This window comes from Clarias gariepinus, chromosome 9 (genome assembly GCF_024256425.1).
Source record: "Clarias gariepinus isolate MV-2021 ecotype Netherlands chromosome 9, CGAR_prim_01v2, whole genome shotgun sequence".
Lineage (NCBI taxonomy): Eukaryota > Metazoa > Chordata > Actinopteri > Siluriformes > Clariidae > Clarias > Clarias gariepinus.
In genome coordinates this window covers 2,140,749-2,155,985 of record NC_071108.1, presented here as the reverse complement: position 1 = coordinate 2,155,985, position 15,237 = coordinate 2,140,749, and the positions used below count along the sequence as shown (strand labels likewise).

The following is a 15,237-nucleotide window of genomic DNA, read 5'->3' as shown; positions in this document are numbered from 1 at the left end:
TTCCCAGAAGGCACCTCAGTCAGGTGATGAGAGTGCTCACCTAACCCGAGGTAGCTCATTAGATCCTGCTATAAATAGCTATTTGCTCTGGGCAAACTGGGTCGAGCATTAATAATAGTTATGTCATGTGGGCATTTTGTTTAGAAAGGCTCTGGTTTTGTTATGTTTATGTTCATTGTGGTTGTGTGTTGTGGAGCTGGTTGTGTCCCGTCAAGTGTTGTTTGTTTCAACGTTTATGTAAGTACTGTTTTGTGAGTCTCCAGTTTCTGTTTGCCCCTTGTTTGTCTACTCACGTGTCTGTTTAGTTCCTTGTGTGTTTAGCCATTTGAAAGCTTAGCCTCTAGTAGGATTAGCCTTTTGTGTGTTTGTTCCACGTAGGTTCAAACTACTAACCTGGTTAGGTCATTTCTACAATAACCAGATTAGATACTAACCCATTTACATTTAGGCATTTGGCAGACGCTCTTATCCAGAGTGACTTACAAAAAGTGCTTTAATGTTTACAACATTGGATACATACTTACACTGGGTTAACTAGGTTAATAACTAAGTCCCATTAGTCCAACACATCTAAGAAGAGTTTTTTTTTTTTTTTTTTTTTTTTAAATCTAACTACTAACCTGTTCATTTATAAGTTTGTCCTGTCCCCAGCCTCGTCTTGTCTCTAGTTTGTCTTGTCTTTGTTTTAGCTTCAGCTCCATGTTTGTTTTGTGAAGCTCTTAGCCTGGTTAAGCTCTGTGACTGTTTCGCTTAAAGAGCCTGTGTTCAGTCGTATATCTGTGTTAAGAGTTTGAGTTGTTCGTTTAGGTTTTTTTTTTATTATTCTATGTTTTGTTGTATGTTATTAAAAAGGCTTTATGTTTAAAAACCCTCTGTGCCTATGGCTGCCTTTTTTAGCCCACGGCAACATCAGCCCATTACCACCAATCATGACGCTTAGCTCCTGAAACAAACAAAAGTAAATATTTTATATACCCTTAGCATTGTCAGTGTTACTCTAATATATATAATAATAATACTCTAACTTCACACACAGGGGGAGCTCAATCAAAAAAAATAAGTTCATTGAGGTTTTATTTAACACTTAAACAAAAGAAATGAACACAGCACAATACAACAAGATAAATAAATAAATAAAAGCAGCAGTTAGCTCCCGACATTGCAGCTAGCAGATGGTCCCAGTCGTCACATAAACTGGAACTAGGGACTAGAATCCCATGCAACCTACTCAATCAGCAGGCGAACACGCATGCTGGAAAGCTGAGAGCTTGTCCAATCCATCTGGGTAGTACTACAGTATACTGTACACCATGAAGAGGCAGAAACTCATCTGTAACCTCCAATGAATACCCGTAGTGACATGACATGTCTGGTGACATGACAGGACCTGGACTCATGATGCAATACTATCTTGCCAACAAACTTATATATTCATATTATATAAATATATATTACCTTATATTTAGGGAGCTTTAGAAGTCCTGCCACATTTGCTATAGTCTGCCTTACATTTACATACGGCATAGACCTTGCTATCAAAAAGGTTGGTGCCTCTCGGATTCAAGTTCCCATAGAAGGATGCAGGAAGTCCCGGGTTAAAGGCCATGCATTAAGAGACCCATGATTAGCTTTTTAAAATATTTTTATTATGAAAATTCTAAGTTTTTATGTGTGGAATATTTTATTTTTATTTATGGAGCATGGAAATGATGGGGCAAGTGCTTGAAGGTACTGAATCCACAGTGTTACTGGTGAACTTTCAGGCTGTTGTTGAGAATGACACTCTATGTGCAGAGGTAGGAACAGGAACAAGACGTCTCCAGACGTTGACGTGGTGGTGGTGGTGACTTTCTCTATGGAAGCCTTCTCAAAGAATCCTTAAACCAGTTGACAGATTACTGAGTTTCTGGGGCTGAAGTGATGGTAAGCAATGTATTAATAGGTGGCAGGAGAGAATGTGATAATGTGAACAAGTCACAATTTTTTTTTATTCAATATATTAAATAAGGTTTATTATGTAGCAGCTTGAGGTCCACAAATTTCTAGTGCATTATTATAATAATACAGCCCTGTATTTTTTTCCAACCTGATTACAGTATATATACCAGTAATATTGTTAGGACTTATAATACATAGACATGACATGTTAGTCTTGAAATAGCCCATTTAGGGAATTCATATATTTAGTAGTTTCTTGGTAACATGAGAAGTAAAATAGAGCTGGCAAGGAGTCACCTGTTTATACAGTAGCTGCTGTATGTGTAAGTGACTACAAGAACTTGTTTTGTTTTTGTCTTGATTAAAGACACGTTTTACATGAATATTGTGTTCTAATGAAAAAAAAAACTATTTTAATTATTAGCAAATTGCTGTAGTATAAAAAGGGATACGATTATATGATTACTTGAGATTTTTAGTGTGGTTACAGCACCTCATGTCACTTCATACACCACCTTGTCATTAATCGTTAGCATGACACAGTGTGATTTTATTTACCGAATTAATTATAAAAGAAATGCCATACTCCATCATACACAATGATCTGAAGTCATCCTTTCGTGATCATTAGGGTCAGATGAATGTAAAATGTTAATGTATCAAATTGGAGAAAATAAGGATATAAGACAAATAGGATGGAAGTGTGTGTGTGTGTGTGTGTGTGTGTGTGTAGAATTAGGTTAACTGTGGATTAGCTCTGTCCTGGTCGCTGATGTCCTGGGTCATTAAATCCCACAACTAAGAACAGGAAACTCACCTGCACGAACAGTGATCTAACGAGACCTGACCCCTCTCTCTCTCTCTGTGTGTGTGTGTGTGAGAGAGAGAGAAAGAGAGAGAGAGAGAGCAATACATTCAGGTCAGTGTGCTTTTCATTTCATTTCACTTTTTACTTGCTTTATTTAAAAAGCAGAAAAAAGAATGTGTAAATTCAAATTTGCAGAAATGACCTGATGACCTGTCAACAGTCTCTTGAGCTGTTAAGCCCCGCCCACATACAGGATCAACCATGTGACATGATTATAACATCAACATGGGACACAAGACATAGATCGATAGATAGATGAATGCCTGTAATCTGATTGGCTGAAATGAGTGGGGGCGGAGTGATGATGGCTGTTATTAAGATGAGCAGTAAGTCTCACACACACACACAAACACACACACACACATACAACATCAACAAGGTAAGGACTGTGATTTTAGACTTATGTTTGCTCATTATGTTTATTTTAGTTTTACTTACACAACTTTTTTTTATTATTTTTTATTAATTTGATATTTTCCTAATAACAATCACACTTAATTTGTTCATTTGGAATTCAAATATCTTGTTAGCGCAGTAAGGACAATAATGTTTTATATAAGACTAGGACACCTATAATATTTTATTAATCTGTGTTGTTGTATTTTGTCACTTCATAACAACAACATTATGCAAAGTCTTCAAAATATAAAATTATTTAAGGTATTTAATGTAGTGTATATAATGTACACATGTACAATGTAGTGTGTATAACTGTAATAGTGTATTAGCAGAATAAAAAGGTCACCTGGCTACTTCTAGTGCCTTATTGGTCACTAATCCTCCTTATTAGCCCAACCTGACTTCTTAAGTATGCATGTAACTGCATTTTGGATCAGTGTGATGTCTGGAGATTGTGCACCCCTGTGTGATTACAGTATGTGTATCCATGCCATAGTTTGAAAATGCAACATTGTGGACCAAGACTTGGCAAAACTCGGTGCCTTATTATACCTGTATTTATTTATATGTCCATTTCAACCCTTTTTAAAACACATGCAGATGAGACTGATCAGCTCAGAGTGGTTATAGTTATATGCTAAGATGAGTAAAGCTTTAAAACACTGTAGATGTTTTGGTGGTCATCGTCGTAAGACCACTAAATTGAGTCTGTGAAGTTGGGAGAAGTGGATCAGGACCTGGCCGCTTTTCGTTAAATTTACAATTGCATTTATGACATTTGGCCTAAGGGAAAAGTTAACAGGATTAAAAATTAACAAAGTTAAAAGACTTGAGCATAGTTGCAGGTGGCAGAATTGAAGATGCTACTATTTGCTTTGGGAGTAACAAGTTTTATAAAGAATTATAAATGAGTATAATAAAAAAGACATATTGGACGGTTTGGGGACAAAGTCAGAGAGGCCAGATTAAGATGGTTTGGACATGTGCAGAAGAGGGATAAGGGGTGTATCGGTAGGAACATGTTTCTAGATGAAGCTGCCAGGCAACAGGAGAAGAGGAAGGCCCAAGAGGAGGAAGATGTGGAAGACAAGGAAGAGTCAGATGGAGACAAATGGTGATGCCTAATGGGAGCAGCCAAAAGAAGAAAATGTATCTATCTGATAGAGACCAGAGAGCATCCCAGATAGCCAAAAGTATTCTAGATATCCGAAATGTATCACTTTTGCCAGAATGTTGCATTTGGTTATATCTTAGCAGGTGGTGATTTGAACTGTAGCACATGCTAGCGAACCAGTGTATTATACTTAATGTACTTAATTTACAAAAAAAAAAATAAAAAAAAAAGAAAGATGTTTTCATGATTTATTAAATGCATATACATTTATGACAATATCTTCAGGACCTGGCTGCTTTTCATGAATTTACTTAAATTTACATTTACATTTTCAGATCTGGATAAGGATGTCTGCCAAATGCTAGAAATATAAATGTTAAACTTAAATGTAAATTTAACCCAAATGACAAAAGCTTTTCACATTTATAGTAGTTTCCATGAATTAGTTGTCCATGCACCAATTTAGTCATTATAATGCTACACAAATAAAAACTTATAACATACTCCCAATGGCCAGAACATATTCTCAGGACAAGTATGCCTCCCCAGGGGCCAGAACATGTCCTTAATGGCCAGAATGTATCCGCATTTACCAGAACATAAGCCTGATGGCCAGAACATAATCTCAGTGGTGGAAATGCATTCCCCATGGCCAGAGTTTATGCTAAATAGTAAGAATGTAACCCTGATGGGAAATAATCTTGATGACCAGAACACAACCCTCAATGGCCGAACATATCCCCAGTGAGCCCTTAATCTTATCTGATCTAGAAGAACAGTGTCATGACTGCACACTGACCTCCTTACAAGCTGGAACAAGTGAAGAAATTTATTTCACTGTATATTTATGTCACATAACTTATGTCCGTTGCTTAAGATAGGAGCATCTGTCAAATTTAAATGTATATATTTAAGCAAATAAAATCATACAGTGAAAGACAAAAGTGTAATAGGGGTGACTTTTATCATTTATAACCTTCTCATTGAATCAAGCATGAAGAAATAAGTAGACACATAATCTGTTTTTCCTGGGTTCTCATGTTAGTGTTTTGTCCACACCTGCTTTGAGTTAATTGATATCAAGGCCTTTATTGATCTTTGACTGTCTACTATCAGCTACTAAACAAATATTTTCACTTCTCTAAGCAACAAATTAATAATATCATATATCAAATCACATAAAAGGTGCATTACCAATGACCAAAAATTTGATATTCAAAAATAACAACCTAAAGTTTTACCTGGAAGAGTTTTACCATGTGTTTGGTTTATTTCACAGAGGGATGCCAGGACCGAGGCCAGTAGTTCTGAGTGGCCCATCAGGAGCAGGAAAAAGCACTCTGCTCAAGAGGCTGATGCAAGAATATGAGGGAGTGTTCGGATTCAGTGTCTCCCGTAAGCAAGAGTGGCATGTGTGGCCTTTAATAAAGTTTAAGCTGTTCTTATATGAAACTACCCACTACTAGCAGCTGACGTTACAGTATGTGTGGCCCCATGTTTGACATGGCAAAAAATAACTTTACAGTGTTTCATAAAATATGTTTCATAAGGTGAAAATGTATGCAACAATTGGGGCAGGAAATGCTCAGTCGGAACTTGATGTACCGCATTTCTTACTATATTCATGAATCAATTTTTTTGTGAACCTCAGGAGTATTTCACTGAAACCGTAGTACTACATGATGGCCACCTCTGTCAGACCAGAAAAATGTGCTACTAAAACGCAAACCTTAAAACTCCCCGTGAAAGGGACAAAATGGAGAAACCCTGCCAATCTTAGAGCTATCAGGAGCCAGGCCACCTAGGAGAAGACAAGATCCTATTGACTGTTATGTGTAGTGTCCAGAGAAGTGGGCTATGCATAATGTGTGTTGGGCATCAAGCTCTGAATAGACAGTTTTAGATCAGCTGGACTTTGATAAAAAGTTATTTTGCTGCTTAGGTAAGGTCTAAGCTATTGTGCTAGTCTGAAAGATTTAATGTACATTAGCTATGGTCTGCCTTACATGCACATTTAGCATAGTCTTTGGTATCAAATGTCTCCACCAAGGTTGGTACCTCTCTGATTCTGGGGTTTCCATAGAAGAGTTTAGGGAGTCCAAGGGTAAAGACCATGCATTTAGAGACACATGACTTCCTTGTTTGATGTTTTATATCATAGGGGTGAAAACACTGACTAACAGTTTACTATTAATGCAATATTTTATTTTATTTATTTATTTATGGAACATGGAAATTATGGGGGAAAGATGCGGGGGGATGTTGGCTTTCTCAGTGGAAGTTCTATCACTGATAGTTCTATCTTTAGACAGAGTACTCTATTTCTGGGGCTAAAGTTATGGTAAGCAATGTAGCGGCAAGGTGGTAGGACAGGATGTTATAAGGCCAGAAATGTTTAAGCTGTTAGACATGTTTTTGCATCATATGGCTTTTCAACATTGTTTATAAACGAACGAATTGCCTTTAGACTGCCAAACTGACAAGGGTTACAAGATATCTGGGTGTAGCAGAGGCTACTGGGTTGTCCTGTGTGGAGGGTTAGAGACAAATTCCATGAGTCATTAGTCTGTTCTGGAAAGGAGTTGGATGTTCCCTTTATCTGTGTCTAAAGAAAACCTGTTTCTTCCAAATGAGTTTAATCATCTTTAGATCTTTAGATAATGATGGGGAAAATGTATTGACAAAATAATTAGCTTAGAAAATATGATTTGTGGTGGTCAACCATGAGCTTCATTTTATATTTAAAATGTGTTCTTATCTGTACTTGTGGCCATGAGTCATGTGTTATTAAAGAAAGAATAAGGTAAAAATGGAAGAAATTATTTAAAAAATATATTTAAAAGGAAGCCTTGGAGTATTAAGTCTACCAGGAACTCGCCACCTAGGAGAAGATGAGAACCTATTGACTGTTATGTGTAGTGTCCAGAGAAGGGGGCTATGCACAAGGTCTGTTGGGCTTTAAGTCCTGGATGGACAGTTTTAGATCAACTCTTCAACATTGTTTATACACTGAAATAATTGCCTTTAGACTGCCAAACTGACAAGAGGACAAGATATCTGGGTGTAGCAGAGGCTACTGGGTTGTCCTGTGTGGAGGGTTAAAGCCAACTTCCTTATGATTATGATTTGTGGTGGTCAACCATGAGCTTCATTTTATATTTAAAAAAATGTTCTTACATGTAAATTATCTTAAACAGTGGAACAGTAATTGGGAACATGGCAATAGTTGGGAATCCAGCTGAAGTTGGGTTTTCTGGCCTGTTGTCACTGCAAGCTTCATCTAGAAAAACTAATGGAAATGAATTAATAAACTAATGAATGGCATTTTTTTTACTGACTTTGACAGACTTATTAATGTCAGGACTGTCCTTTTGTCTTGCAGATACAACCAGGAATCCTCGTCCTGGAGAAGAGAATGAAAAAGGTAAATCTTGTAGGTGGCCTGTATAAAAATAAACATAAAAATGAACCTCTTTTAAAGTAAACAGTAACAAGGCTATTGTTTATTAGCTGGGGCTAAACAGTTGAATTTCAAGAGAGGCTGTACAAACTGAATATTTCGCATGATTAATACTATCAAGATTTTTCCTAAGCACTCAGTTGATTCCCTTTTTCCTGACTGTGAAAGGTTGCTGCTTCTTACTCCCAAGTGAATGAATTGTGTTTGACAATGATTGGGTATAAAAATTTGCATCTTTTGTCCCCTTTGTCATTTTCTTTGTAGGACTGAATTGTCTCCCAATGCTTCTGGGGGCAACATTACTGCCCGTAGCAGACATCATGTCCTCTGTATCTTCTGAAGGTGTAGATCTGATTTCAGAAATCATCCAGTAGTCCAATCTTTAACATGACAACAGAATGATGGGGGGTTACTTTCATCATCCTCAAATCCAGAATATTTTATTTAATTCAGGGTAGATTTTTAAAAAGAATTTAATCAATATTACATCAAAAATGTCCTTTGGAGTAAAAAGCTTTTGAAAATAGCCCCCTCTGTTTTGTAGATGGTCCCTGTTTTACGTTGAGCGACTCTACTTGACTATAAAATTAGCATTTAACAACAGATCTAAGGAGAGTGTGTCTGTGTGTCTTATACATTTTATAACAAAAATATTTTTAATATTATTATACTATCTTTGCAGTAATGTTATTTTTTTTTAAATAAATAAACAGAGTTGTCAATCCTACTAGCAAAATCATGAGAAGCGCTACCTGATTGAGTGTGTAGCTTGAGCTATCTTTAAAACATTTGTGACTTGTGTTTTTTGTGCTGTGTGTGTCATGTATCACCCTGTGGATTTTTAGGTTATCTCACTACCCTTGGCTGTTTGGAGAAATCCTTACGTTACAGTACAGAGATGGCATAACACACTTTACTAATCCACAGTGTCCTAACAGTAATCCTCCATCTGCTCACCTCCACAGATTATCACTTCACCACCCGGGAGAAGATGCAGGAAGGCATTAATAATGGCGATTTCATTGAGAATGCAGTGTTTTCAGGAAACATGTATGGCACCAGGTAAAGACTGTCATTCTTTTGAGGCACTGTTATGTTTTTTTTTAGAAGTCGATAAAAATCCTTCCTATACCTTTTTAATGATGCGCAGTTCACCTCAGGGAAAGCTAGGGAAAGGTTCTGAAGGACCAACTTTTGTTCTGCACGCACTTTCTAACATCCGACCGATAAAGTCAGCAGAGAATGAAAGTAACCTTTTGCAGAAGAATTTTTTTTTTTCAACAGGTATTTTAACTAGTTGGATATTGTTTGTGTTCAATTTAACCACTGCTTTAGCTGAAAAAAAAAGATTTTTTTTAGATGGTTCTCATATCAGTTAGCACGAGAAAAACCATTTCATATTCTACAGTTTAAACATAACGTTTGGTATCAGTCCCAACTCTGTATTTTTTAATATGTGATTTAACTTCTAATCCTTACTTGCTATGTATCAGTCCTTCAATATCACTACTTTGGTGGCCATTTAATTCTTTATATATAAGTCAGTAGCTTAAATTAATAATTTCTCCTAATAGTAAGTCAGCCATAGAGGACGTTCAGGCCCAGAACCTGATCTGCATTCTGGACATTGACCTTCAAGGGGTCAAAAACATCAAGCAGACAGACTTAAACCCCATCTACATCTCTATCCAGCCTCCATCAATAGAGATCCTGGTAAGATGCCGACATTATGGTTACTTTTTGGAGTAACATTATATGGAGTTTAACATTATATTGAATAATATATTTAATTAATGTTTTTAGGAGCAGCGTCTCAGAAGCAGGCAGACAGAGACAGAGGAAAGTCTCCAGAAACGTCTGGAAGCGGCCCGTATCGACATGGAACTTAGTATATCCCAAATTAATCCCTTAATGCATTACTAAGAAACTGGAAGTTGAGTCATGTCAACTGGACTTCTTCCTAGTTCAGGAGATACGTTTTACTATTCACCCAAGTTTCTTTTTCTGTCTAAGGTAAGTTGGAAAGTTCCTTGTTTTTAAGTCTTCCAAGTTAAAGCATTCTCCCCTATCCGAAAAGGTAGCTCATTACGTGAATGACTCGGAGAAGGTTAGAATAGGAGAGAGGGTCATTAGAGAGTATGGGGGAGAGAGCTGTTTGGAAGATAATAGAGGGATAATAGGGAGTCATTGAGGAGTACCAAAGTGAGTAAAAAGTCCTTAGGTGTGGCTTTCTTGGTGGGTGTGTGAAGAGGTCTTGATCTTCCTCAGGATCTTCCAACCTGTTGTCCTTGGAGTCACCTCTGGTGAACTTGATATGCATGTCAACGAAGTTAATATGCTCTGTGATGGTTTGTAATTCCTGACTCCTAATCTTCATCCAGGTGTCATCTACAGTACATATCTGAACCAATAGGTCTGAAAAGGCTCCTCCAGGGGACAGGTGGCGGTATTTTCACCCTGTCAGTGGTGCAGACTCTTTCCAGTTGTTTTAAACAATCTATCGCATTATCTTATAGATGTTTAGTGGTCTCTTTTTGGTTTTTCATAGGTGTGATGGTCCTCTAGAAGTTGCCTTATGTGATTATCTGCTGTATTCATGACAATGGTGCATCTTTCTTTATCTGCAGGCAGGATGGTGATGGTTTTATCTCTGTTGTGATGGTTTCTTCTCCTGTGTAGTGATGTTAGATAATGGTTGGCCATTTGCTAATTCTGTGGCGACTTTCACCTGAGTTTTTCAGCTACTCCCTGAGAAGATTGTTGTTCTGGATAGCAGATTCTGTAGCTTTAATAAAATCCACAGCAAGAACCTGTGTGATGGCAAAGTTTAGGCCTTTAGTCTAAAAGGTTCTTTACCTAATTTTCTTTTGTGTCCCCTGTTGATCTCCTGTAACCATTTTCTCCCAAGCAGGCTCCACTCTCCACTATAGTCTGTTTCCAGGAGAGAAGTCTGGAAGTCTTAAGGTCTTCTCTCTAATTCTTTTGATTTGGCTTTCCTTCCCTTTGTGATGTTGGGCCAGTTGTGCATTCTGGACAGGACTGTGCTGAGTAGAGTGCCTGTTTTGTTTGTCTTATTTTTTCCTTAAGAAGACAGTCCTGTGCTTTTTGTAGGATCATGTTGGCTCTGTGACCCTTGATGGTGGATTAGAGGTGTAGGCTTATAGGAATGAGGTTCAGTTGCCGGCACCTGAGCTTGAAGCTTAGGTGGTTTCTGTAATCTGCCACTTTCCTGTTCTGTATGACCCCCCATCCTATTCGCACCTTCTCCATTGTTCCCATAATGAGGCTTTTCAGATAGGGGATTTAACAATGGAGGACTTAAAAACGAGGAAATTTCCAACTTAGCTTAGATGGAAGTGGCTACTTGGATAAGTAGTGAAATTCAATTCAATTCAATTTTATTTATATAACAACGCTTTTAACAATGGTTATTGTCTCAAAGCAGCTTCACAAAGATAAAAGAAACTCATAAAAAATAATAATAATAAAAAAATATATATATATAATAATAATAATAATAATAATAATAATAATAAATTGTGTATGTGTGAGAAAAATGTGTCTAGATAATAATGAGATGAATGAATGAAATTTCTCTGATGAGCAAGCCAAGGGTGACGGCGACAGTGGCAAGGAAAAACTCCCTGAGATGGCAATAGGAAGAAACCTTGAGAGGAACCAGACTCAATCAGGGAACCCATCCTCATCTGGGTGATAACAGATAGAAATAACATTATGCGTGTTGTGCAGGTGAAAGTTCAATATAACAGAAGTTGTGTAGATTAACATGAAGTCCAGTTCAGCACAGGGAGTCAGTAGGTGCAGAGGGCAGATGGGATCGGAATCACTGGAATCACAGGAGCAGGATGTGTAGCTCCAACCATAATAAGGCAGAATCCAGCTGGAGCTGGTCCTTCTCTGGATGCCTCAGGATCCTCGCAGGGTTGGCCTTTGTCTACTGAAGCTGGTACAATCTCCAGATGCATCGAGATGGGTAGAAAAGTACAGAACAGATGGAGAGAATTAGCGTAGTTGCCATTCAGGATAGATGTACTGGAGTATGAGGTATGAAGTTATGGGATGAGTTACGCGTATGCCAGATTAAAGAGATGCGTCTTGAGTCTACTTTTAAACTGGGAAACTGTATCTGAGCCCCGAACACTGTTTGGGGGGCTATTCCAAAGTTTTGGAGCTAAATATGAAAAAGCCCTACCCCCTTTTGTCTTCACAGACATTCTGATTTGTCAAAAGTTGTGGATTAATTTTCTATAACAGCAGCTCTGACAACAGTGCAGGTTTATATTAATTTGCTGATTCTAATCTATTATTGTGTGCAGTCATTGATACAGTGACGTTTTCTTGCTTGTGAAGTAGACTTACAGAATAGTGGTTATGGAAGTAGTCTCCAATTTTAGAGGTAAAGCTGTAATGTTATGTTTAAGGTTCTACAGCTGCTTTAAGAAAAGTGTTAAAAACTTGTTTGTCAGATGAGGTATATATATAATAAAATGTATGTGTATGAAATGTATGAAATGAAATGTATAGTTTTCATTAGTTCTCTCTGTGCAGGTAAGGACCCAGGCATCTTTGACATTGTCATCATTAATGATGACCAGGACACAGCCTATAAGGCACTAAAATGTGCTCTTATTGAAGTAAGTATGGAGATAAATATAAAGAAATGTTTGATGAGGAAAAAAAAACTTATTATATTACTGTATCATGCCCGGTTCCAGAGATATGAAAAGTGCAAGTTTGTTGGCTTAGAAGATAGCATAAAAATCCTATTTTTAAAAACTGTCAGAGGATGTTTTTCCTCCAAAACCAGAGTAACCAGCTTGGATAGTGTTAAATAAAGTGCTTTTAATTTTTTAAAAAAGTTTTGCCATTGTAAAATACCAAAAATGTACCCTTTTAACGCTTTGAAAAAATTGGGTAGAAAGGGATTAAAAAGGAGGGGGGAGGGATAAAAGGGGTGGAAAGAAGTGAAGGTGTGCACGTGCAGTTCTATTGGCAGTGCCCAGCTGGCATGCGAGCATATGGCTGGCGAAAGGCAGTGGTGGGCAGAGTGCAGGACCGAAGGTGCCACGGGAGCTCAAGCAGCTTTATCCCATGCTGTCTTTTTGCGAGATCAAAGGGCAGCATTCCAGTCTCCACTTTAAAGTCTCTGGGGCACGAAACATTGGCCCGCTCGCATGCCACTCTTTTTTAGTCCACCGCGCGACTCTTTGCTTTGCTTCTGCTATTAGCATTAATTATCACCAGCTGGCCCGACCTGGCGGCCTCACCCCCTTCATGCACCTGCAGAAAGGCAGTGTCTGCCTATGTAGGGAGCCTACAGAGTGAGTGAGAAGTGATAACAAATTTGGGCGCACGTCCATCACATCGCCATGACGTTATGTTTATAGATGCTGCACTGTATATGGAATTACATTGGCACATCTGTGTGACACAACTGAATGCAGTACAGAGCTTACATTTACATAACAGGTTTTGGGTGATTTAGATGCAAAGGACAAGCTGAATGTGTGAATATTCATTTCCAACAAACAATTGATTTTCGTATTACTGATGACTTTACAACTTGCTGAATTAACATTTACAAATTTGAGAACATTCATCCTATACCAGGTGTGAAATCCTCTTGGTTTTAAAACAGGCATCTTAAATTGAATGGTTACAAAAGCCCAGGCATGAAGGAATGTGTGTATTTGTTTGAATCATGTACAAGTTGTACCAATTGCAAAGTTAACAGAGCTCAAAATGAAAGAAACAAACATTAGATTCTGAACATGTTTTGGTAAAATATATGGTGTAAATTAACCTGTGTGCTCTCATTTATGTATTTTATTATGTTTATAACCAAATATTTACAGGAGATTCAGAAGGTTCAGGATGGTAAAAAGTAAAAGAACGAAAGCACAGCTATCATTTTCTCTTAGGAATTGGACAAGGAGCCACCCCTTCCAGCCTTTGAGGAGCACAAAACTATACATTTTTCCATTTATGAGAGACACATTCATTATGTTATTAAAATAAACATGTGATATATCGAATTTTTTAACATTCTATGTCATACAACAATCTGTCATGATAAAAAAATGTTTTGTTCATACTTTACATTGTTACGTGTTTTTGCAAATATGCAAATATGAAACCGACGTCTTAACTATATGACTGGTATAAGGGTACAGTTATAACATATTATGTATTATGTTATGTGTAATTATGCATATAGGTTAGAAAAATACATGGCTGAATTATGATAATAATGATACACTAGAATGTTGTGGACTTCAAGGTGCTACAGGTATTAGATTATTGTATTTAATCTATAGAATCTAAAAATAAATATCCCGAATGTAACTTCAATGTTTATTCAAATACATGTTTAAACATGAAGTACTTACAGTTGTGTGTACTTTCATGTAATAATAAATATACAGCACTTCAGTAGAAAACATTTTAGAAAAATTGACTGTACTTTATTTTCTTTGTTCTGTTCTGGCAACCAAAAGATGTGCCTATTGTATAGACTTGAGATCATGTCTAAAAAGCACAAATACACTGATAACCCAAGAAGTGTTCTTGATCATTTGCTGGACATAATCACACAGGAGAAGTTTGTTTAATATTTTTTAAGGATTTTATTTAACAAAATTGTTAATCAGTGTTGGTATGAAATGTTAGCTAGTTATATTTGATTTAACATTTTGAAATCAACAGTGTATAAGTCCTCATTTTGAAATTTTACATAGAAAAAAGTACAAGAGTACTTGGAAACATTGTGGTCTACACTGAGAAGGATTTGATATTAACACAAATCAGCCCAAATTCACAGTTTTGGAAAAGTGGTCAGACTGTAGATTGGTAATTAAATGCCTTATAGACCGTTTTACCAGGAAGGACAAAAGCAACTCACGCTGCAGTGGTAGTATTGACTAGTAGGCTGAATATAGGTGCCAGCCTCAGGGGTGGTCTGGGTTTAAATCCCACTGCTGCCAGGATGTGATTTTAAAGGTACAAGCCATTGTATTAAGGAGCTTTGGAAGGGTTCATGCTGAACCATTGAAAGCCCATTTAGAACAGTAATCCAAGATGTACAGCGCTGCCTGTCATAGTGATATTGTACGCACAGCATCGCGCTACTGTATTAAACGTACATTCACATCAACTACCACACTGAGCTTTACCAGTAATCTCCCAGAGTTATCAACTTTGATTGGATCACCATCTGACCGCCCAGAACTCATTTCGAACTCGGAGGTTAAAACGTAAATGGCGTCAAACTAAATTGTTGCTATTTCAAATTGCATGGAAGTAGTGCATCCTGAACTATATGTAGAAAAGGTCTTAGTGTAACTAGATTAACGTATCTCTCCACTCTTATAGAAAATAACAAAAATATTCCTAGATTTTTATTTAATACTATAGCCAAATTAACTAGAAATAAGACCA

At 37.2% G+C, this 15,237-nt stretch overlaps 1 protein-coding gene across 3 annotated transcripts; it reads left to right on the top strand.

Annotated features, from left to right (window-relative positions):
- The first annotated feature begins 3,055 nt into the window (after window positions 1-3,055).
- guk1b (guanylate kinase 1b) lies at window positions 3,056-14,339 on the top strand. 3 transcript variants are annotated; one of them, XM_053503386.1, is made up of 9 exons: window positions 3,056-3,132; window positions 5,599-5,714; window positions 7,702-7,743; window positions 8,044-8,121; window positions 8,745-8,841; window positions 9,354-9,492; window positions 9,583-9,667; window positions 12,349-12,434; window positions 13,656-14,339. In XM_053503386.1, exons 2-9 carry the CDS (start codon window positions 5,603-5,605, stop codon window positions 13,686-13,688), a joined length of 672 nt encoding a protein of 223 aa, XP_053359361.1. In that variant the 5' UTR covers window positions 3,056-3,132; window positions 5,599-5,602; the 3' UTR covers window positions 13,689-14,339. The 3 variants fall into 3 exon arrangements, with proteins under 3 accessions (XP_053359361.1, XP_053359360.1, XP_053359362.1); XM_053503385.1 differs by lacking the exon at window positions 3,056-3,132 and adding an exon at window positions 3,158-3,185; XM_053503387.1 differs by lacking the exons at window positions 3,056-3,132; window positions 8,044-8,121 and adding an exon at window positions 3,158-3,185.
- Window positions 14,340-15,237: the final 898 nt, after the last annotated feature.

Bases quoted from the DNA above. Each gene is read 5' to 3' on its own strand.
- guk1b (XM_053503386.1), top strand. From the start codon at position 5,603: ATGCCAGGACCGAGGCCAGTAGTTCTGAGTGGCCCATCAGGAGCAGGA. The intron at 9,493-9,582 runs GTAAGATGCCGA...TAATGTTTTTAG, and splicing joins CTCCATCAATAGAGATCCTG to GAGCAGCGTCTCAGAAGCAG. The intron at 9,668-12,348 runs GTATATCCCAAA...CTCTCTGTGCAG, and splicing joins CCGTATCGACATGGAACTTA to GTAAGGACCCAGGCATCTTT.